General features: G+C 36.4%; 1 protein-coding gene across 1 annotated transcript in view; it reads left to right on the top strand.

The window, feature by feature from the left end:
* The window catches only part of scn1laa (sodium channel, voltage-gated, type I-like, alpha), a 45,716-nt gene that overhangs the window by 4,204 nt on the left and 17,545 nt on the right, over nt 1-23,967 (top strand). Inside the window, exons 2-15 of the mRNA XM_017692289.2 lie at nt 2,155-2,477; nt 4,532-4,650; nt 4,893-4,982; nt 5,088-5,216; nt 6,618-6,709; nt 10,050-10,289; nt 13,967-14,030; nt 14,611-14,752; nt 17,638-17,844; nt 19,171-19,437; nt 21,435-21,797; nt 22,599-22,725; nt 23,091-23,329; nt 23,645-23,818. Coding sequence (XP_017547778.1) covers nt 2,208-2,477; nt 4,532-4,650; nt 4,893-4,982; nt 5,088-5,216; nt 6,618-6,709; nt 10,050-10,289; nt 13,967-14,030; nt 14,611-14,752; nt 17,638-17,844; nt 19,171-19,437; nt 21,435-21,797; nt 22,599-22,725; nt 23,091-23,329; nt 23,645-23,818 — 2,523 coding nt within the window. The 5' untranslated portion in view covers nt 2,155-2,207. The remainder of the gene's footprint in view (nt 1-2,154; nt 2,478-4,531; nt 4,651-4,892; nt 4,983-5,087; nt 5,217-6,617; nt 6,710-10,049; nt 10,290-13,966; nt 14,031-14,610; nt 14,753-17,637; nt 17,845-19,170; nt 19,438-21,434; nt 21,798-22,598; nt 22,726-23,090; nt 23,330-23,644; nt 23,819-23,967) is intronic.

The following is a 23,967-nucleotide window of genomic DNA, read 5'->3' as shown; positions in this document are numbered from 1 at the left end:
TACTCCGTCAAAGAACCAGGTCTTTCACGCTATGTTGCACACTGTGGAGCCAAGATACAGCATCCCATCTCGAAGATATTTTACTGACACAGCAACCCCCCCTCTACAATGAGTCCAAAACCCGAAGTTGTAAAATCACTGAATAAAATGGGTAACGTAGCTGTAATTATCGCAGATGAGTGGCAGTGTCTCACGTTCCATGCTCCAAACAAGAGAAGTAAATGAGAGCCTTCCGGTTCACTTGCCACATCACTTCCATTTTATTTATTAATAAAAGATATTGGAAGTAAATTCATTATAGATCCTTACTTTGCTTTAAATGTTCCAAGTTGTCACACAGTGAGAAAAAAGAAGCCCTGTATAGAAAAAAGATGCATCATATAGAAATGTTTATCAGTAAATTTTTAGTACTTTAGTATACTAAATAGATACAGATATAGTACAGTAATTTTAGAAAATATCATTAAAGCTTAAATAAAACATTTTTTAAATCATAGCTGTCGCACAAAATCTTGGATCTCCATTTTATGTTTTTTTGCTTAATTTGCCTGCTAAAAATAACAGACTGTCATAGGTGGTCAGCAGTGAAACACCAGCATGTGTTGTGTTTGACATGTATTGACAGTGATAACATATATATATTTTTAAAGGAGTTTCACAGAGTATGTAAACATTAAAACATACCATTCTCCCCCAGACCAGACAGTCCATACTTCCAGTTCATTTCTGATTGATGTCTCATATGATGTCTCATGTCTCTGTCATCAGTTTAACCCCACTCATTCACTTTGAAGCCTGGACTGCTTTTTCAGTAAAGCACAGGACAGGGCAGCAAATCAGAACAGAGGTCAATTACATTTATCAGTCTTAATGGCACAGCAAGAAAAACACCCTGTTTAATTCTAAGAGATAAAGAGAAGCTTGAAAAATACTCATACAAAAATGAATTATTACTATTTTGATAAATGTAAAGTTAAATCAAATGGCAAATTATTAGTTCTTGATACACAAAAGCACATAGTGATTTTTTTTCTGGGATAAACATAACATGCAAGAAAAATGTTTATGTACAAATTAATGATACACCCAGCTAATCTCTGCAGTACAGCAGCTCTGTTTTCCATTTAGAATCATGTCAGCCCACGCCCAGTTGTTAATTCTTTTGCAGTGGGGATAAAATGTGTTATTGCAGGGTTCTGGTAGGCTACGCTGATGACCTTCAATAACAGTATTGGTAATTTTCCCAGTGTTTCTGTATTCCAGATGCTTTTGGTCCTTTTGGTTCCTCTGGAAGTAGCACAAGGCTTAAAAACAAGGCCTGTATGCACACCATGCTGTATTGTGCTGTATTGTGGCAGCAGTATTATTCACTAGTTACATTATTATTGTTAAGGGTTTGTTGATTTTCTTATTTAAATGTCTGAATGTCTCAACCTTGTAATATAACTGTCTCTGCAGTAATATTTTACTGTATAATCTTACTAACAGCTGCTCACCAATGCAGAAGCTTTATCTCTCAAATTTACTGTAAATCTGTGGCTGAATAAGGTTTTTTGGCATTTTCATTAGACTTTTTTGGAATTTTTTGTTCTAATCTTCAGGATGCAATAAATAAATCACATGAAAGGAGCACTCTGAAATATATTCAGACTCTGATCAGCTATCATCAAATTTCTATCAAATCTGTGCTACTTCAGAATATGAATATGCTGAAGAATATTTGGACTGTAGATTAATTGTCTGCATTAGTGTCTATATATTGTGCAGTGATGTGTTCATAAAATGCTCTTTTTTTTCTTCATGACACACTTGATTCCTCGTTGTTTCTGAGGCACATTTGTTCCTATAGCACTATAAAGCTAAGGGAAGCTCGACCTGTGTATTAGTGGATTGATCTCTGAATGATTGTGCTGTGCTGGGGGCTCATCTGCTTTTCTGACACTGATGCACTCGTTCAGGAATAAGATTCAGGGTTAGGCTATTCCTTTGGGTATTTCTGCTTGGAGCTGCAAGTACTTTCCTAATATCTTTACTATTCTCAATTCTTGCTCCTTCAACAGGCTTTCAAGTTCTCCTGGCTCAGTTCACTGAGGTCATAATCAAGTGTGTTTATTATAGTCTAATTTTGGCTGTCTGGCTTTTTTATTTCTGTAGCGGCTTCTCATGCAGAGGGCTAGCAAATCACTCTGAAGGTAAAGGATGCGAACATGGCACAGATGTTTGAACCACCAGGACCAGACAGCTTCCACCCATTTACCCGCGAGTCACTCAAGGCCATCGAGAACCGAATCGCAGAGGAGAATGCCAAGAAGAATAAAGGAGACCAGGAGAAAAATATTGATGATGAGGATGAAACAAAACAACCTAACAGAGACTTGGAGGCAGGGAAGAAACTTCCACTCATATATGGGGACATACCCAACGGACTGGTGTCCACACCACTGGAGGATATGGACCCATTTTATTGCAATGAGAAAGTAAGTTTTGATTTGTCTTGTGCTTTTGAGTGTCGTTTGAGTGTAATTGGCCACTTCTGTTACACTGTCAATCTATAATGATTATTCATGGGATGACTTCTAGTGGTTCATCATAATGAGCTGTCATTTTGCATAATGCATGAACTTCAAATGATTAACATGATTACTAAAGGCGAACAAAAACAGCTTGAATGCATTTAGTTAAAATGCATTCACTAATTCAAGCCAAATTTGAGCTTTTTGATGTAGAACACATTAACATAGCTTTCAGACCTCAGGACTATTATATATTTTGTAGTAATATCCTATTTCACAGGAGCTTTTAAATCTCCTTTGTAGCTTTAAATGATTTATTAACAAATTCCTTATGCCTGTAAATGTTGTCCACAAATGTATTTGCAAAGTGTTTCACTAAACTGAAATACTGATACATCTGAAGTATTGCATGAACCATAGAAGCTAAGAGTTATTACTTATGTTATTATACTATTCAGATGAAATACTTTAATTGGATAATTAAATATGTAGTAAGAGATTAATTAAATTCCCATTTAATTTACATTCTGTACGAAAAGCTTTTTTTTTGTTTCACTATCGAGCAATGACACAAATATGGGAAAAAAATTGAACCTTTGGGTTTTCTTTAGATATAAAAAGGCTTGATGTACAATGATAAGTTTTCATGAAATAAAACCCTCTAATGCACAAATTTGCCTCAGGGTAACAAACCATTTTCTTCATCATGACAAAAAACATTTAATAACAGTGACATGGTTAATAATGAAGAGAGGAATTTCAATAACCCAATAAAAAGCTTCAGTCTTCTGGTGGGCCTTTAAAAACCTCTTTCAAGCATGGTGCAGTGTGTAGATTTTTCCTCATTTTTCATCCATTCAAAAATGCAATTTCATATCGAGTTCATTTTTTAAGTTTAAAGTTCATTTTGTAAACATTCAGAATCATATAAAATATTTTTATGCTATGAGAAATTTCTTAAACGCATAGGTTGTGCAACAGTTGAATATATATGTCCAGTAGCAAGTCAAGTGTCACTTATGATAGAGCACTACAGCAATAATGTATTTTTCATTTTGAATTATTAGAATTATCATATTTTTAGAATTATGTGTGTTTTGTTTTGTTAGGAAATCAAACTTATTTAACATATGCAGTATTTGTGACTAGAAGCCTATAACAGGCAAATTTGTCTTGAAGCAGTCAACGTACAAGACGTTTTACTGGTATTGAAAGTTTTCTTTGGAAAAATTCTGTGTACTTAGTCCTTAAATTACTTGATACTTCCTGTGCTGTAACATGGTCTTAATTGAGGTTTTAAATGATGTTAGGCATGCAAGAAATTAAAGCAATACCTTATGATGTAGCATCATAGTAACAACTGGTTTGAAAATAACATTAAATAGAATTTTGGCAAACTCTAAAGATCAAGTAATTATGTAGTTAGTTTTATTTAATATAATTATCATGTATCATTTCTTTCCATTCACACAATACCACCAAAATATCCCTAAACACATTTGTTTAAAAATATTGTTATATTTAAACATGTTGAGTTTTCATATTTGATTTTAATTAGATTTTAATAATTAGGTCCACTTTTGCAAGAAAATTATATCAAACTCTTTTTAAAAATGTGTCTCTGATAATGTGTGCAGTAAAGGGTTAAATTATAATAAAATTTCTCTTTATTGTTTTTTCCAAACACAAATGTGATGTGGATTAAAAGTTTAAAATATGCACTTTGGGCAGATTATCTCTGCTTTTTTTCAATGAGCTTTGAGTGAGAAATAATTCATATTGAATTTGAGCATGCCTTTGTCATTGCTGGTGATAACTGCAGCTTCTAAAGAAAGGTTTACACTATTAGCTCATTATGGCTAATGGCTTGTTGAACTGGTTTTCAGGCTTTGTTAAAAGCTGTATAATTGTATGAGATCAACAGTGAGTGCACATGAAACACACTAAGCAGCGAGACAAGCATTCCATGTTTGGAGTCATGTGTGGCTATCTCTTTGTTTCTCTCTCTCTTTTTTTAGACCTTTATAGTATTGAACAGAGGGAAGACAATCTTCAGATTCAGCGCCACTCCTGCCTTGTATATCTTAAGCCCCTTCAACCCTCTTAGAAGAATATCAATAAAAATTTTGGTACATTCATATCCTTTCCACATGCCATTATTTTTTCTTATCTAATTCTTCTTATTTTACAGTAATATGAATTGTTGTTAATGAAAGCTGTTTTTCATTGCAAGCTGTTATTCTGACTTGAAGCCTTGATACTTGGTCTGGAATTAGTTTTACACTGCAAGCTTAAACAAAATGATTTCACACCCTGTTCAAACATCCATTAAGGCCATGGATTATCCATCCATTATATTTCCTTAACAGCCACTGTCACGCTCTTCAGCATGGTAATAATGTGCACTATTCTTACTAATTGTGCATTTATGACCCTGAGTGAACCCCCAGATTGGGCCAAAAATGTTGAGTAAGTCTCTCTGAGTTCTCAGTTGTTTGGAATATACCATTTTAATTGATACTTCAATGCTTGGCTTTTCCCTGGTTCATAAGTGTTTTTTTTTTTTTTTAACAGGCACACTTTTACAGGGATATATACATTTGAATCACTAATAAAGATTCTAGCCAGGGGCTTCTGTATAGGAAAATTTACCTTCCTCAGAGACCCATGGAACTGGCTGGACTTCAGTGTTATCGTGATGGCGTAAGTACAGAGCCCTAAGCATATATTCTAGATATCATTGCTGTCATATCAAAACCTTATTTTCATTTTTCAACACTAATTGAAAATACCAGCAAATACAACAAATGGAACAATAGAAATGATCCAAAATTACTTGGAATAATATCTTGTTACTTTCACAAATTTTATCGTTAAAGGGCCTGTATCCCACATTTTTTTGTATTTTATTTGACCCTTGTAATTTTATGCACCAAAAATACTAATATAATTACATTTTTACATCTATTTTCCATCCTTTTTTCACCCCTTAGAAAGAAACATGCCGTACCTTTAAGACTGATGTTTGTAAAGGCACTTTTTTCTAATTGGCTGCTCTGTGATGCCTCATTTAAAAAGCACTAGAGCTGGAACACTCCTTGAAACTTCAATATGAGTGGGAGGGGCCAAACTCCTGTAGGCTGTATAGATGAATACATGTAAATAAACTGTTTCTTGTAACATCAAAGAAACAATCAGTTCAAAACTGGCTGTTTCTGCAGCATAGTTTCCATATATTGACTGTATACATACTACAATAAAGTCTTTCATTATACATAAATTTGGTTTTCCATGACATGAGCCCTTGAAAAACACTTTTACCTTCTGCAGTGAATTTAGCAATTCAGAGATGCAAGGTTTTGTTGTGACAGTGATGATATGTTTGTAAAATCTCATGTCATGAAATCTCTTATTGTCTTATTTACAAACTAGTATGTCAAAATGATGAATATTTGTTTTGATATGTGTTTGAGTGATGTGTGAGAAGGCCAATGCCATCCGTAGAGAAGCCAACAGCTTTGTGTCTGTGCGTAAAAGCATGGTTGATTTGGAGTTCAAGCCCTCAGGCTGTGCCAAACATTATATTATTGATTAAGGCTATCATTAAGTGGGTACTTACCTACCCTAAGTGAGTACTACAAAATTTTGCTACGAGCCCAAGGGTGGCCTTAGAAATCTATAACATGAGGTGTTCTCTATTGTACCTGTAAAAATGTATCAGTGCATCACATCACTCTGAAGTGGGCAGTTTAACTGCATACATTTGGGAAAGTAATAATAATATTACAACCAGTATTGTTTGCTTAATTTTAATTGATTAGTTATTTGGTTAACCTTCAGGCTATTTCCAGATGTCAAACTAGAAAAAATATATGTATATAAATGTCTTTTAATTATTTATATAATATTACTGTGTGAACTATTCCTCCAGTAACATTGTGAATTTTTTTTAATTTCTCTAAATTGTTCCAAAATAATCAAATCCAAATGCATTGTTGTGAAATTGGAGATTTTATAGATCATTTCCTAAAGAATCGTAATTGAACTACAAAGTTTTGAAGTCATAGACTTACGCCCCTGTTAACTGTGCATTTGATTCTACAGGTTTGTAACAGAGTTTGTAAAGCTAGGCAATGTATCAGCTCTCCGCACATTCAGAGTACTGAGAGCTTTGAAAACTATTTCTGTAATCCCAGGTAAGCAGTAAGAGTGTTTAGTTGTGTGACCTCTGACCTCCTACTGTTCCCCCAACCTTTCTGAATGTCCTGTGTATGTCATGCTGTGTATGTGACCACCTCCACCCCCTCCCCTCCTCCTCCCTGTTACAGATATGTGACAGAGGTTGTGAGTCTGGGTAATGTGTCCGCCTTGAGAACCTTCAGGGTTCTTCGAGCCCTCAAAACTATATCAGTCATCCCAGGTGAGAGCTAGGGCAAAGGTCAAGAGGTGAGGGTTCCCATGCCACTCACTGACACACATGCCATCAAGAGTGAAAAGCTTAATATGTTCAGTTTGCTTGATTCACATATGTACATCACTCAAACATGAAAAATAACTTTTCAATGCCTAGTTTTTAAGAATAATTTTTATAAGTTGAATGTATAAGTGGCCTCTGACTGCCAGGAGGCTTGGAGGACCTCACTCCACAAGGCTAAAAAATTGGGGACAGTCCACTGCAGATGCAAAAATGTACTAGAAGGGGAAAGTGGAATCCCAGGTCATTGCTAAGGTGTTGCTATGTTGTCCCAGGTGTTTGCTAAGGTGTTGTTAGGCTGCTGATGTGTTATCCCAGGAGGCTGCTGAGACTTTGCTTGGCCATTGCTGTGGAGTCTTGGATAGTTGGAGATGTTGGAGGCCATTGCTATGGAACCCCAGATAATTGCTTAGCTGTTGTGGGGCTGTTGATGTGGTGACCAAGTTGGTTGCTAGGGTGTTGCTAACCCATTGCTTTGGTATCCTAGGATGCTGCTACAGTGTTGCTAGGTTGTTACTTAGCCTTTCTGAGGCCTTTGATGTCATATCCCAGGTGGTTGCTAAGGTGTTGCTAGGCCATTGTTTGGTATCCTAGGTGGTTGCTTAGGTGTTGCAAGGCTATTGATGTGGTATCCCAGATGGTTGCAAAATCTTGCTAGGCCATTTCTGTGGTATTTCAGTTGGTTACAAATATGTTGCTAGGCCATTGCTATGGTATTCCAGGTGGTTACAAAGGTGTTGCTAGGCTGTTGCTATGGAATCTCAAGTGGTTGCTAAGATATTGCTAAGCAATTGCAATGGAATCTCAGGTGACTGCTAAGATATTGCAAGGCCATTGCTGTGGGTGGCTGGGGCATCATTGTGGTGTCCCAGGGGGTTGCCAAAGTCCTGCTAGACCATTGCTATTATAGCCCAGGTGGTTGCCAATCTTTCTGAGGGACATTGTGATAGATGTCTTTTGTGATATCATTTGTGGCTGTTAGATTAAAATTTTCTCAAAAATCCACAATTCATTTCCTATGGGAAAAATCATGTTCAAACAAAACTGTACAAAAACTACATTTGCAATCAGTCCCAAAAGCACAAACACTCTATTCCTGTAAAATCTCTGTGATTGTGCAAAGTTTTGTGGTTCTAGCCCAAACCTGTGGCCTGTAAAAGCAGTGCAAAATAGCATATAATAATTAAATGAAGAACAGTCAGTGGTCTTTATTAAGCCAGTGTCAAAAACAAAAATACCTTCAATATATAATCACTAAATAAATAAAATAAAATCCCTTTAGTCCATACCCTGCCACTACACAACTTAAAGTCCTATAACACAAAAAGTAGCAGAAATTGAACTGTGCAGGAAACAATAATCTATTGCATTTTAATTGAGACATTTTTTGTTTAAATCACCTTTTTTACAACACTGTTCAGAGAAAGCATAAAGCATTTTTTTATATGGCTTTTTTTGCATTATTATCCAGATGAGGGTTCATCAAAGATGCCTCGTAAGACTATGAGTCCCTGGTGTGAAGAGAACGATTTTATAAACATCCAGGCAGTGTGAAGGTTCTAGAACTATACATCAAAGTCAGAGATGCAGAAATTTTTATGGATACTGTCCAGAAATCTGTGTGCTGCTGATAATAAGTAAACTATTATGTTAATGAAATATATTTTAGAAATTATATACATATTTGAATCAAGGAAATTCAATTTCTTTTTTTCAGTACCAGATCAGGGTGATGCCACCCCTGATTCTTTGTTGCCAATGCAATTTCCTTGTTTCCCTCTTCTTTCCTTCTGTGGGCTTGAGGTTGTTTGTTAGTTCCTTGCACTCTTGAATGACTTCAGTTTGTATTTTACTGTTTCTGAGTAAAAACGTGGTTTTGTGCATGTGTATGTGATTGTATTTGCATGTACCATTAATGTGTAAATGTGTTTTTTGTAAGTGATAAGTGTGCTTCACTTTCACTGATTTCCAATGAAATACTTAAAGCATTTCTGACAGTATAGAATCTCATAACACAGTAGTTAACATAGCATACCAAAAAAATTCAAGTAAAGGTTATTGATTAAAATGTGTACATCATCTCCAGGTGAATAAAATATATTACATTAATACAAATGTATCCATTTAATTACATTTGTTACATTTACAAAATGTTCATGTAATATACTTTATTCATGTAGACATCATGTACACATTGAATCAAGTAAATTTGATGCATCACTTTGTCCATCCTCTAGTAATAATTTGTGATAATATATTATTTTCTAATGATATTCTTTTTATCTTATTCTTTCTCAGTTTTGGTTCTGTGAAGAACCAGTTTAAACAAAAAGAAATGCTTTTATCTAAAGTTTTGTTTCATGACTTCCATCACCAGTACATGAGCAGCTTCCTTTTTTGAGCATGTATCAACTATGTGTATAATTTTAAAACTTTGTATTTATTTCATTGATTAACATCACTTTCTGCATGCCTTATTATTCATATTATTAATGAACCTGAACATAGATGACACTATGTGATGAATATTTAGAACAAGCTCAACAGCAAAGTGCAAAAATCAGAGACCATTGATTTATTTAATTTTACTTAATTCTCTTGCTTCATGTCCATGTTTCTGTCCATTCTTCCACTGTGAGAAGAAAACTGAATGCTAAGGGTCTGAAACTTTTAAAGAAAAGGAAGAAAAATTGCAAAACAAACAAAGAAGCTGCTGGTGTTCTCATAACAATGAACTGACCAGCCCAAAGCCCAGGCCTCAACAACCAACTTCTAAGACTGAACTTGATGGAAACATCCATGCAGATTTCCTCAAAACTGAAAGCAAGTCTTTCGAAAAGAATGGGAAGTGTAATAAAGGCACAGGATGAACACACTAAATACTGAAAAATGTACATGTGGTTGTGCTTATTGGCTATTTTGACAGAAATATATGTGAAAAGGGAGTCTTTGACGTTTGCACTGTGCAGTATATGCACTACAGTACTTGTATCATTGTTCTACAACCCATTGCTATAATACAAATCCTCTGCATGCTCTGAGTCATATTGTGCTGTTTGCAGGCCTGAAGACCATTGTAGGAGCGCTGATCCAGTCGGTAAAGAAGCTTTCAGACGTCATGATCTTGACCGTCTTCTGTCTGAGTGTGTTTGCCCTGATTGGTTTGCAGCTCTTCATGGGGAACCTAAAGCAAAAGTGCATACGAGTACCACTCAATGCTACGCTGCATGATAATGGAACCTTGATTTTAAATGGGTCTAGTGAGAGTCCTGAATGGTTCAACAGCTACGCTGCAGAAGAATGTAAGTGTTATCACATTGGTCCACAAAACTATTCCTGATCTGAAACTTAATACTAACTGTAACTAGAGGTCAAAGGCACCTCTCCATGCTCCACCATCAAATGCATTAGGTTAGACATGATCAGCCACTAGGTTAAACACACTTTACAGAACATGGCAAATATTCCCTTCAGCCTAATGAGAAATTATATGGCACAGCTAAATTTACAGTGTATTATTAATTACAAATTGTATAAATTTGATATGCATATGGAAGATCACACTGTTAACATAGATCATTTGTATTTTTTTGCCACATAATGCAGCTAACATTAGCATGGGGGATAATTTGTCATTATCATCTCAAGTTTTGATTCACTCCCAAAATATCATATTCTAATTGGGTAATTTAGTATTTACATAAACTGGAACCTCTGTAAATGTCATGAAGCAATTCTAAATATAGATTGCTGAAATTTCCCATTAGATTTCATAATTGCTGCTAAGCTGGAGGACACTTAACTGTGTGGCTTTTCACATGCATACACAATAAATATCCTTTGAAATTTAAACATATATTAAATGTAGGTATTTTTACAAAACGCTACTCTACAGTTTCTTGTTAGGCTGAATTATTCCAGTGTTCTATAAAGCTTGTCTAATCTAACAACAGCTGCTATAACAGACAGTGAGGATTCATAAAGGGAGAAGTGCCAGTTAAAAGAAGTAAAGTGTTCTCATGGTTTTGGAGAGAAGTAGGGGGACTCTTTCCCCCTTTCTGCAGATAACAGGGCCAACTTTTTATCCTATTAGCTCGAATAGGCGTTGTCTGTCGTTGTTTACCTATATGATCTTTGGGAAAGGCCAATTGATGGCCTACAAAATAACAAAAGGACAGAACTCTCAGCCAGTAACTGCTTTAGCCCTGATAGCAAGAGTATAGTGGACCACTGTTGGCCCAATGATGGGAAAGCTAGTGGTCCACTGGCATTTTGCTCAGTGTTTTCCAGGTGGTGCATTAGTGAGCAGAGTAATAGACGAAATTCCACTTGTTTGCTCATTTTACCCTCACAGTCCAAATTACTCCTTTCGCCTTCCTTGCTTTCTTTAGTTATAGTTTGTAAATTAGTAAGCATGGTGCCAGCAACAACATTTTCTATACAATTGTTTTATATCAGGGATAGTAATTTTTTTTTCTCAGTTGTTTGTCATATTTGTCTAACTATATTTTTTTAAATAAATGTCTCTGTGCACTTAAAATCTGTTCGGGGAGGTTAAAAGCTAGTCAGAGCTTGTATGCAGAACAGTAATCTGGGTGGTCTGAGGGTGGATAAGCAGTGGCAAACAATCAGAAGGGTGGCAACCTTATCAAGCCAGTGGACTAATATATGCTTGCTGTCTGGGTAGCAAACATCAAAATGGGGGAAGTGGGGTAATGTAATTATTACCAGCACTTCTCTGTGATTTTAGTCCTGTCTGAATGCACCATGGGAGTCATTTAAAAAAAAGTCAGTAAAGATTTCTGTCATTACAGAACAGCACATTTTTCATTGTAACGATACTTTTTTTTCAAAGGAAATTAGCGGTGGACACATGCAAATATGTGCAATGTTGACCCAGGCTGTCAATCTTCAGTGCCACATTTTCGTTCTTACTCTTTATAACCAGCGTAATTTGCATTTCCCAGGGCTGGGGATGTCTATAAGCTAAATTCATATCCTTATCATTCATAGCACCTGCTTTTCTGAAACTATCAGTGAATATTCCCTGCTGTACCCTCATGTTGCCCTCAGTATAGTGCTCACCCTTGAGTCATTAACAAGCTTTAGCAGAGCTTACTCCTCAGATCCTTTGAGGAATAGATTAGCCTGATAGTGTAAGAGTTCATGGCTTGGGAGGAGTTAATGATGATTGACAGCAGCTGCCCCAGTGGAGAGAGTAAGTGTATGCCAGGACAGAGGAGCTGCTGCAATACTAACTGAGAATATGGTGGAGAGAGAATCCTGTTATCATAAGTGTGAGAGAGAAAGGGAGGGACTAGTGTATGTGAGTAGTACAATACAATAGGTATATACTGGAGAAATGACACTGGGGAAGACATAGAGGAGGAGATAAAGTGTTAGCGAGAAAGAGAGAGACAAGGAAAGACATTTATGGTTACCCTTGGGAAGGAAATGTGATGCCCATTATAAAGTACTTTAGCGGGATACAGAGGAAAGCTTTCATATAAGCTTGAAGCTTGTGGTAAGACAAGGCTTCACTGAGTTTGGCAGCTTGTATCACAGACATGTCATTGTGGAATTCTGGCATTTTTAACAGCTCATTGCATAGTAGATTTGAGCTGTTTATTTATTTACATGTAAACTGTTTATTTGTAGTTGTATTTTATATTTATACCCCTGTAAGAGATTATTCAACATTGTGTAGCTACATGAAAAAGAAATACTGTCTATTTATGCATACACACACACACCTACACATTACACCTACAGGAGCTTTTGTGACATCCCATTCTAAATCCATATCCATGGACCCCACTTTGCAGCTATAACAACTTCCACTCTTCTGGGAAGCTTTCTACAAAAAGACTACCACAAAAGTGTTTGATGGGGTTGAGGTCAGGGCTCTGTGCGGGTCAGTCAAACTCACACCAAATTCACCTAGCCATGCCTTTATGGACCTTGCTTTGTTCGTAGGCCAACCCCTGAAAAACAATCCCATAGCATTATCCCTCCTCCACCAAATTTTACAGTTGGCCGAATGTAGTCAGGCAGGTAATGTTCTCCTGCCATTCACCAAACCCAGACTCGTCCATCTGACTGCCAGATAGAGAAGCATGATTTGTCACTTCGCAGAAGACATTTCCATTGCTCCAGAGTCCAGTGGTGGCATGCTTGACACCACTTTACCTGATGCTTCGCATTGTGCTTGGTGATGTAAGGCTTGCATGCAGCTGCTCAGCCATGGAAACTCATGCACTCTGCAGTTATTGAGTCAGCAGAGCACTCCGTCAGCACTCTGAAACCCCGCTCTGTAGTTTTATCTGGTCTGCCATTTTGTAGCTGAGCTGCTGTGGTTCCTAAATGTTTCCATTTTTCAAGAGTACTACTCACAGCTGATCATGGAATATCTAGGAGGGAAGAAATTTCGCAAACTGACTTGTTGCAATGGTGGCATCCTATTACAACACCACGAATTCAGTGAGCTGTTTAGAACAACCCATTCTTTCACAAATATTTGTAAAGCCAGACTGCATAGATAGGTTGGTTTAATACACCTTTGGGAATCAGACAGAATGAAACACCTGAATTCAATCTTTAAAAGGTGTGTCCCAATACTTTTGTCCATGTAGTGCATGTGTACGCTCACTGTGCATTTTATTCGGAACTGCATGTATCTACACTCATTGTCTATTTTATTAGCTCTACTTACTTTGGGAGCGCTTTGTAGGTCTACAATTACAGCCTGTAGTTCATCTGTTTCTCTGTATGCTTTGTTAGCCACCTTACACCTTTCTCAGGGCCCCCACAGGACCACCACAGAGCAGGGTATTATTTTTGTGGTGGGTCTTTCTCAGCACTGCAGTAACATTAGTGTGTTAGTGTGTGTTGCGCTTATTTGAGCAACTGTGCACTGTAGTTTTTGTGTAAGTTTGCGTCCAGGGGTTAATTGAAAGCCCTTCTTCCCTTTTTCCTACAGATAATCAGTATAAAATATCTGGAAAGAAAGACGCGATGATCTGTGGAACAGCAAGAGATGCAGGGTAAGTCAGCCGGTCACCACCATGTGCACAGAAATGCTAGTGTAAATCGCCGTTTAACGTTTGGATTTGGATTATGTCCTTAAAAGTGCACACTCACATTGGAAATGTAATTATTTTCAATTTCGTATTTGAATTTGAATAAAGTCTGGATTATACTGCCATAGATGATCTTCAGCTGAACCTTTTCAATTTCAATGCAGTATCAAAAAAAGTGGTTGTGGTGAGGGCATATGCTCCCGTGAAGTCATGAGGTCAAATTTTGAGGTTGCAATTTTTGGAGATCATTTTGTTAGCGAAAGTCAAATTAAATCTTCATCTCAGAATCATATACAATATGTATTTTATATATATATATATATATATATATATATATATATATATATATATAATGATTTTGATCGTGAAAGAATTTATTTAATTGCCCTGTCAACAACACATCCCTCTTTCAAACCTTTTCACCATTAAAAATAAATTTACAAATGTGACTGCTACTTGAAAAATTGGGCCAGAATGTGAAGTCCATAAGTATTCAGTAGCATTTTGTCTGTTTGTAACATGCTTTTTTCTGACTGTGCTCCAGGCAGTGTCCAGAGGGTTTTGTCTGCTGGAAAGCAGGCAGGAACCCAAACTATGGCTACACCAGCTTTGATAGCTTTGGCTGGGCCTTCCTCTCTCTCTTCAGACTAATGACTCAAGACTACTGGGAGAATCTCTACCAACAGGTGTGTGTGTGTGTGTGTGTGTGTGTGTGTGTGTGTGTGTGTGTGTGTGTGAATAGATAGGTAGGTAGGTAGGTAGGTAGATAGATAGATAGATAGATAGATAGATAGATAGATAGATAGATAGATAGATAGAAACAAAGAAAGATAACTTTGTATTTACAAGGCAGCAGGCACTAAGTGGTATGAGGTATATATATATATACAGTGTATATATATATACAGTGTAAACATTGTTAAATTTTCTAAATGTATCATTCACTCCACATTCATATATATATATATAGATATTAAGCTGCGAGAACAGATCATTTGAAGACCGTTTTACCAGTTTAAGTCCACTCATATTTTTGAATGAGACACAATACAGGGCAGCCACTCAGAACAGAAATTATTTAGGGATGTCTTAAAGCAACAGTAACAAAAGCAGCCTGTTTAAATTTAATGGATGTAGAGTGGTTGGAAAATTGGTATATAAAATGGCTGGACCTAACAAATAAAACATAAGAATCATGCAGGATATGGGTCTTTGTGTGAGTGTATGTGTGTTTGTGTTGTGAGGATCAGTTTGTCTGCGGGTCAGTGTATGGCATTTGTTTGGTGGATTTCTCTAATGGATGTCCACCACACCTGTGTATAAGTCTTTGTTTGCCTTATTAAATGTTTGAGCTGAAGCTCATCGAAAGCCTTTTGTTATTTAGTGAGTGGTGGGGGTGAAAGCGTGTGGTATGTAGGGCATCTGCTTGGGTATTGTATTGTGGCCTGTAGAAAAACCCACTATGATAGAAAAATATGTTATATTTTAACCATACAGTCATATAGTTTAAACAAAGCGGTGATTTAAGATTTTTTTATTATCTTATGGGGTAAAGCTGGAGAGTAATAAGGCAAAATAATAAGGCAAAACAATAAGGCAAACAAAAAAATAAGGCTTCTTTCAAAGCAGTTGCTTCAGTATAAATTCAGTTTGTCACTGCCATATTAAAACCTTGCAAGTCATGATTTGTTTTTCATAATGTGTTTTTTACACCATTTGAAAAGGGAAGTTTTTCACAAAGAATGAACCAATAGAAAAGGTCGCAAACGAAGTGGAATACAATCTAGATAATGCACAAGAGCATTTAGATGATGTCATTAAAGTTAAAAGAAAAAAGTGAAAAGTTTTGTCCTTCTCCTTTAAAGTTACTATTTGAAAGGTTTTGTTATGACAGTGCCAAAATGCAGTGGTTATATTTCAAAACCAGTTACTGACTAACTTTACTGAAGCCAAACCAAGAAACCAGCAGAGCCTCCTGCCATCATCACACTTTTTAAATGAACTAAATCTTCTCAAGAGTAACTATGCAAAAAATTTTCAAGAAGTAACGGACAGAAAAGTGCTGGTTAACCAAGAACAAAAGGTGTTAAGAAATCACTTTATTTCATGAAATATGTTACATAGGAATATGTCTTGGTGAGTGCACATGTTAGACAAGCACACATACTTCTTCTTCTTCTAAGCCACTTCTCCTTTTGGATTATGGGGGGTGCTGGAGCCTTTCCCAGCTGTCATCGGGCAGAAGGCAGGATACATCCTGGACAGGTCGCCAGTCCATCACAGAGCACAAGCACACAGACTGTTAACAAGTATTTAACTAAAGTAAGATTAAGAGTAAGAAAAAATAAAGAAGAGCAAATGTGAAAGGGAATATCTGTGTATATGCTGAAGTGCTGAAGAAGACATATAATATAATATAATATAATATAATATAATATAATATAATATAATATAATACTATAGTAACTAATGAACATTTGTACAGTTGTCCAAATAAGCAGAGTGGTTTGTTTGTTTCAGTTTAAAATTAAAGTGCAAGGTGTCCACTGTGGTTACTGAGCGCTATAGCTCTGGGGGAAAAGCTGTTGGTATATCTGGTTTTGCTGGTTTTGATGGCCCTGAGAGAGACTAGAGAGGAGTGGATGAGTGTCCAGGATGAGAGAAGTCAGCAATAATTTTGCCAGTTTTATTGCAACCCTAGTCATAGCCACCTGACATGATAAACTGAATGAGGCATGTTAAATTTGGTCAGTGTAAAACAGTATAAAGCTAGTCAGTGTAAAAGACTAATATTAACAAAGACTGATTTTTCCATATAAAGTACCAGAGTAACAGTAGTGGAAAACTGAGGTAAATGCCCCTTTAAGAACAATGGGCCTCATCCACCAACCGTTCTGAACAAGAAATGAAGATGCTGACATTCACCAATGTTTTCTTTTTTGGGATTTGTCAGAACAGTCTACGCACACTCAAGAGCACAAAGGAGCGCTTTAAGAATTGTTTGCACATAGTACCATTTAATTCCTTTTCATAAATATGAGACAAAACATGGGTAGATATTGGCAAATGATGCCAAATGTTTATGTAGCTAAACCATAAGTCTACCATGTACATGATGATGAAGCCCAACTTTCACAGAGTTAGGAGAAATAAACTGGAACACTATAGGAAAAGGATGTCATATAGGTATTTACAGAATATATAAATTATATGTCAAATCAATTGTAGTCCTTAAAAAAGATACTAAAATTCTGTTATTAATTAAAGCACAACACAAAAAATGATAGTTTAAAATGACACAGAGGCTTCTATCAGTTATCATAATGCAGTGGTTTATTATCCACAAAGGGCTGGTGTGGCTGCAGGTTTTCATTCCAACAAATCACAAACATACATAACCAGTTGTTTGAAGGCTGAGACAAGCTGATTTAATGAGTTTACTCATATATGCTCTTGCTGGTTTAGAATGGAAACCCATTTAATGTTTCTAGAAGATTTTAATATTACAGTGACCCCTGCACAGTGAAATTTGCATTTCAATATGATTATAACTGATGGTGGATTTTTGCAGACTCTTCGTGCTTCAGGGAAGACCTACATGATCTTCTTTGTGCTGGTCATCTTTCTGGGCTCCTTCTACCTTGTGAATCTGATTCTGGCTGTGGTGGCCATGGCCTATGAGGAACAGAACCAGGCTACCATAGCAGAAGCTCAGCAGAAAGAGGAAGAGTTCCAGGCCATGCTCGAGCAGCTCAAGAAACAACAGGCAGATGCACAGGTCCATTTAAGTGTATTATTTACCTGTACTAGTTGTATTGCTTGAAATGTAAATATAATTGAACCACAGCCACCAATACAAGTACTAGGAAAACTAGTAACATGGACATGGACTAATACAGTGTGTAGATATTCTTCACAAATATGAAATCAAAATGTACTGCACTAGGAATGCTGTATATCTCTGGGTGACTTTAAATCTTTATCTGTAGAGGACATAAGTGTAGAGAGTTGAATTGTCTGGCCATTAAATGCGTGCTATTTCTCACCAGTGTCTAATGAGCTATATTGCTTATTCCCAGTAGTGTTTACAAGCTCCACACCATCAGTCAGTTTGTGGTTTAAAATCATGGGTGGGGCACTATGCTGACAAGAGTAATGCACTGAATTTAACTGATTAAAATGTGTACTCAAAATCTGCAGGAATAAAATGTGAAATACGGAATAAAACATTGTGTCCCCAGAACGGTAACTTTATACCATAACTTTATACCAAAACTTAAAACTTAAATTTGAATGGACATTTTGGACAATTTTTTATTGGCTCATTTTCTGAAAAATTCTTTCTGATTCTGTCAAATTCTTAAAAAAAAAAAACGGAAAAATGGAGATATCAGGTTTTGTTCAGACAGCAATGATATTCTGCATCAACACAATTATTGGCAAAACATTTACACTGAAAGATATAATGTGCTGATGTAATGTAGTATACTTTATTCTTGTGACTACTATGTATTGAGTCACATTATAAAGCAGCTTAAAGTGCTAATAATTAGAACAGCTGCACAAGAGAACAATAGAAAACAGAAAGAAAATAAAGTTTGGGTAACACTTCATTTGGATGGTCCGCTGTAGGTGCTTTGTAAATGCTCATTATATCCCTAAGTAATATTCAACTTAACATTCATTAAATGCAATGGAACTTGAAGTTGAGTGTTATTTGGATGGTTTGCTGTAGATGCTTTGTAAATGCTCAGCATGTCTTTAAGTAACATTCAACTAAATTTACATTAAATGCAACTGAACTTCAAAGTTCAGTGTGAAAGATTTTATTAAATCTATTCCTAACCCTGACCTCAAGGCAAAACCTAAACCTACTCTTAAACCTAATTCTAACCATCATGTTGTTGGTAATCAAGTGAATATCACTAGAATGTTTGTTAATGGTTTAAGTATTTGTAGGGCATCTAGGGGACCATCCAAATAAAGTGTGACCAATGTTTATATAAAAGCTAAAGAATAAAGAAGACACTATTAATAATGATCAAACGATTTATAATAAGATTCATTTGGCCTGAGTATTTTCTGTATTGTGTATGTTCATTAGGCAGTGGCTGCAGGGTATGACAGTGGGGATTTTAGTGGAGGAATGACAGAAACTTCGTCTGAAGCCTCCAAACTCAGTTCCAAAAGTGCGAAAGAACGCCGCAACCGGAAGAAGAAGAGGAAGCAGAGGGAAGAAGAGGAGGAGAAAGGAGACTGTGAAAAGGTCCACAATTCCGAGTCAGAGAGCAGCATTAGAAGGCCCAGCTTCAGGTTCTCAGTAGATGGAAACCGACTGCCATATGATAGGACGTACACATCTCCTCACCAGGTCAGGAATCATTCTCTACTCATGTTGTGTTGATGTACATTGCATGCTATACCACACAGTAAGTTAAATTTCCCAAGCTTTTGTCTGATTCAAATGTTTGTCCACACTTTTAAAGAAGGATCAGTGCCAGATGTCACCACTATTTTATTTCCATATCATTGCACTTTTATATGCTGTATCGTTGTTTTCCTTCCTCACCATCTTATCCATTTTTTTGTCTTTTAAATTGTTCTGTAACCCCATTTCCAAAAAAGTTGAGACACTGTGAAAAATATAAAAACAAAATGCAATGATGTGCAAATCATTTAAACCCTATATTTAATTGAAAATAGTTCAAAGACAACATATCAAATGTTGAAACTGAGAAATGTTATTATTATTTTTTTAATTTTTAATTTGATGCCAATAGCACATTTCATAACAGGGCCAACAAATGCTAGTAAAGTTGTGTAATGCTAAAACACCTTGTGGTTGATTGGCAACCAGTCAGTAACATGATTGGGTATAAAAAAACATCCCAGAGAAGCTGAGTCTTTTAGAAGTAAAGATGGGGAGGGGTTCACCACTCTGTGAAAGATTGCACCATCAATTACTGCAACAATTCAAGAATAATGTTTCTCAACATAAAAGAGTAAACATTTTGCTTTTCATCATCTATAGTACATAACATCATTAAAAGATTCAGAGAATCTAGAGAAATTTCTGTATACAAAGGACAAGGCCAAAAACCAGTATTTGCTGGTCTTTGGGCCCTCAGGTGTCACATTAAAAACAAACATGATTCTGTAGTGGAAATCGCTCCATGAGCTCAGAAACATTGAAAACTGCTTTTGAAAATTACTTTCTGTAAAAACAGGTCATCACTGCATCCACAAATGCAAGCTAAAAATGCAAGGAAGAAACCATATATAAACATGATCCAGAAATGCTGCCGCTTTCTCTGGGCCTAATCTAATTTAAAATGGACTGAGGGTAAGTGGAAAAGTGTCCTGTGGTCTGACAAATGAACATTTGACATTATTTTGGAAATCATGAGTGCTGTGTCCTCTGGGCTACAGAGCACTCAGCTTGTTATCAGTGTATAGTTCAAAATCCAGTATTCATGATGGTATAAGGGTGTCTTAGTGCACATTGCATGGGTGACGTGCACATCTGTGAAGGTAGCATTAATGCTGAATGACATATACATGTTTTGGCAACGTATGCTGCCATCCAGATGATGTCTTTTTCAGGGAAGGCCACCACTAATAACATTTGGTGCATTATGAAATGAGAAATATGACAAATGAGCCCTGAACTGTTGAGCAGCTGAAATCCTGTATTAAACAGGAATGGGAAAACATTTCACTTTCAAAATTACAGCAAAAGGTCTCCTCAGTTGTCAACCGCTTACAGTGTTGTTAAAAGGCGAGGTGATGTCAATATGCCACCGTCCCAAATTTTTTTGAAACATAGGCATGTACTGTCAAGAAACAATAACATTTCTCAGTTTCAATATTTTATATGTTGTCTTTGTTCTATTTTCCTTGAAAATGGATTTGGTTTACATGATTTGCACATCACTGCATTCTATTTTTAATTACATTCTGCACAGTATCCAAACTTTTTTAGAAATGGGGTTGCATTTTCAGCATTTTTGGCAACCTGTTTGTTTTCTGCTCTCATCTCATTGCATTATTTGTCATTTGTAGTATTATCTTTATCAAAAACAGCTTTACAACAGCAGCCAGCCTTTTATTTTTATTTGCCTTTCATCACCATCATCATCATCATCATCAATGACATTGCCATCATCATCAACGTCATCATCTTTATCGTTTATTATATTTTGTTCAGCATGAACATCGAAAAAAGCCTCATTTGTTGTACAGACTACCATGGAGATTGCTTGTAGCATTTGCCATTCATGAGCTTCATGATCTTCAGGTCATCAGTTCATGGCCACATGAAGTGATGTTGATATGAGAGCTGAGTGTGAGGCCTCTTTCTTTCTCCAGTCTGTCCTGAGCATCCAGGGTTCAGTCTTCACGCCGCGCCGGGACAGCAGAACTAGCATCTTTAGCTTTCGTGGCCGACTGGGATCGGAAAACGACTTTGCCGATGACGAACGCAGTGCGTTTGAGGACACAGGCAGCCAGAGAGGCTCGCTGTTCCTGCCACACCGCTCAGAGCGGCTTTACAGTACTGTTAGTAAAGGCAGCTTGAGCCCACGTATTCTCCTGCCCACCAATGGCAAAGTGCGTTGCTCTGTGGACTGCAATGGTGTGGTATCACTCGTGGCTGGATGCTCGCTGCCTAGCTCATCCGCTGGACTGCTGCTGCCCGAGGTGACCATAGATAAAGCCACTACAGATGACAATGTAAGGAAAGCTTGCTGATGCGCCCTGTTCTCACTTGTCCTGGGACACTCAGTTTGTTCTTGGTTGAAATACAAGTCACATTAATGTAACTCCCACAACCTTTTATGTTTTTTGTCTAGCAGAATGTTAGGCATAAAGAACTATGCCTTCTAGGCTTGAAAGTGGCCAACAAAAGATTTATGTTGAGCACTGTAGAATATTTTGCTTTGGATTATCTGGACTGCACTACAAAAAAAGGTGATGCATTGAATTTACCTAATTAAAATGTGTACATTTCCACATAACATTGACTGATTTCAGCATGAGTACTACTTAAAGCAAGACATAGTATATTGTTTACATATGGCAATAAATTCAATGCATTACTTTTTAGTGCATAATATATTGTGGAATTTGATAAAAACCTCAATATTTTTTTATAAACTTCAGTTGACATTATTGCCATATGTTGAATAGAAAGTATTTTACTAACTCATTACAAATAGTTGAAGGAGCCATTAAGGTACAGGGCTGTATTTCCTATAACCTTGCCAATGCTAAAAACTAATGCATTGAATTTACTTTAATTAAATGCATCCCAGTCTGCATCATTTAATAAAATAAAATTACATTAACAGTTTTCAGTTCATTTACTTTTGTCCATGTTGATTTGTATTTTATTTATGTGGAAGTGGTATATACATTTGAATCAAGTAAATTCAAAGCACTGCTTTATTCAAAGTGCTATAGGTGCTTTATGGTGTCATACTGTAAAATCTGTAATAACATCTAATCACACCTTCATGATGATGTCTTACCCAGGAGGATACACAAGAGGAGTACAGGATGAGATATGACTCTCATCAGCCCTCACCAGGGTACCTGGATGACCAGATAGCCAGACAGAGAGCTTTGAGTGTAGCCAGTATTATCACCAACACTATGGAAGGTGGGTGCACTCATGTGTGTGTGTGTGTGTGTGTGTGTGTGTGTGTGTGTGTGTGTTTTATTGTATCTTTTCATGGGACAACACTATAGAAATGAAACTTGGATATAATTTAAAGTAGTCAGTGTACAGCTTGTATAGCAGTATAGATTTACTGTCCTCTGAAAATAACTGTATATATATATATATATATATATATATATATATAAACATTTTATTAGAATAAATGTGCTTGGCTTTATCAAGCCTAAAAGCATTGTGCTTCATATATGGTATTCTGTTTTTTTTTCTATTATTCTACTGGATTTATTCACTTATAGAGTACAATGTCTGTATTTATTTAGTGTATTCTTTCTTTATTGTTCCAGAGTTGGAGGAGTCTAGGCAGAAATGCCATCCGTGTTGGTATAGGTTTGCCCGTACTTTTTTCATCTGGGAGTGCAGCCCAACATGGGTGAAAATAAAGAAAACAGTTCACATGGTTGTGATGGACCCATTAGTGGATTTGTCCATTACTATCTGTATTGTAATGAATACAATATTCATGGCCATGGAGCATCACCCCATGAATAAGGATTTCGGTAGAATGCTTGCAGTGGGAAACTATGTAAGAGCATTTTAAGTCACTTTGCATAGTTTTTAATATTCTGAAACAGCAAGAATATTGTACAGACAACTTATCACCTAAATGAGACTACGCTCCTTGAATCACATTGATATGTGTAATATGTTATCACAATTGATTTTTAGTAATTTTGTAAATTTCTCTGTTTTTACTTTGAAATTTATTTGAAATTCATGTAGCTACAAGAGTGAGGAACTTAAGTGAGGGCCCACAATTGAGTCCTTAGGCTTCATTAAAAGACTTAATCTAGTGGGAATGCTTGCTTGCATTTGATTGACAGAACACTTTTATGTCCAGGTTTTCACGGGCATCTTCACAGCTGAGATGATCTTCAAGATCATAGCTTTGGACCCTTATTATTACTTCCAAGAAGGCTGGAACATATTTGATAGTATCATTGTCAGTCTGAGTCTCATGGAACTTGGGTTGGCCAACATATCTGGAATGTCTGTTCTTAGGTCATTCCGGCTGGTAAGAAGGCTACCTGTTAAAGACAATATTCATATTATACTTATAATACTGTGCAAAAGTCAGAGACAAACCTTCATTTATTTAATTTTAGGTAAAAAAATGCCCATTACACACATGTTATTCATTTTTATTCATATTCAGTGTCAGAA

Source organism: Pygocentrus nattereri, chromosome 6 (genome assembly GCF_015220715.1).
Source record: "Pygocentrus nattereri isolate fPygNat1 chromosome 6, fPygNat1.pri, whole genome shotgun sequence".
Classification (NCBI taxonomy): Eukaryota; Metazoa; Chordata; class Actinopteri; order Characiformes; family Serrasalmidae; genus Pygocentrus; species Pygocentrus nattereri.
The sequence above is the reverse complement of the archived record's forward strand: the minus strand, read 5'-3'. Positions and strand labels throughout refer to the sequence as shown.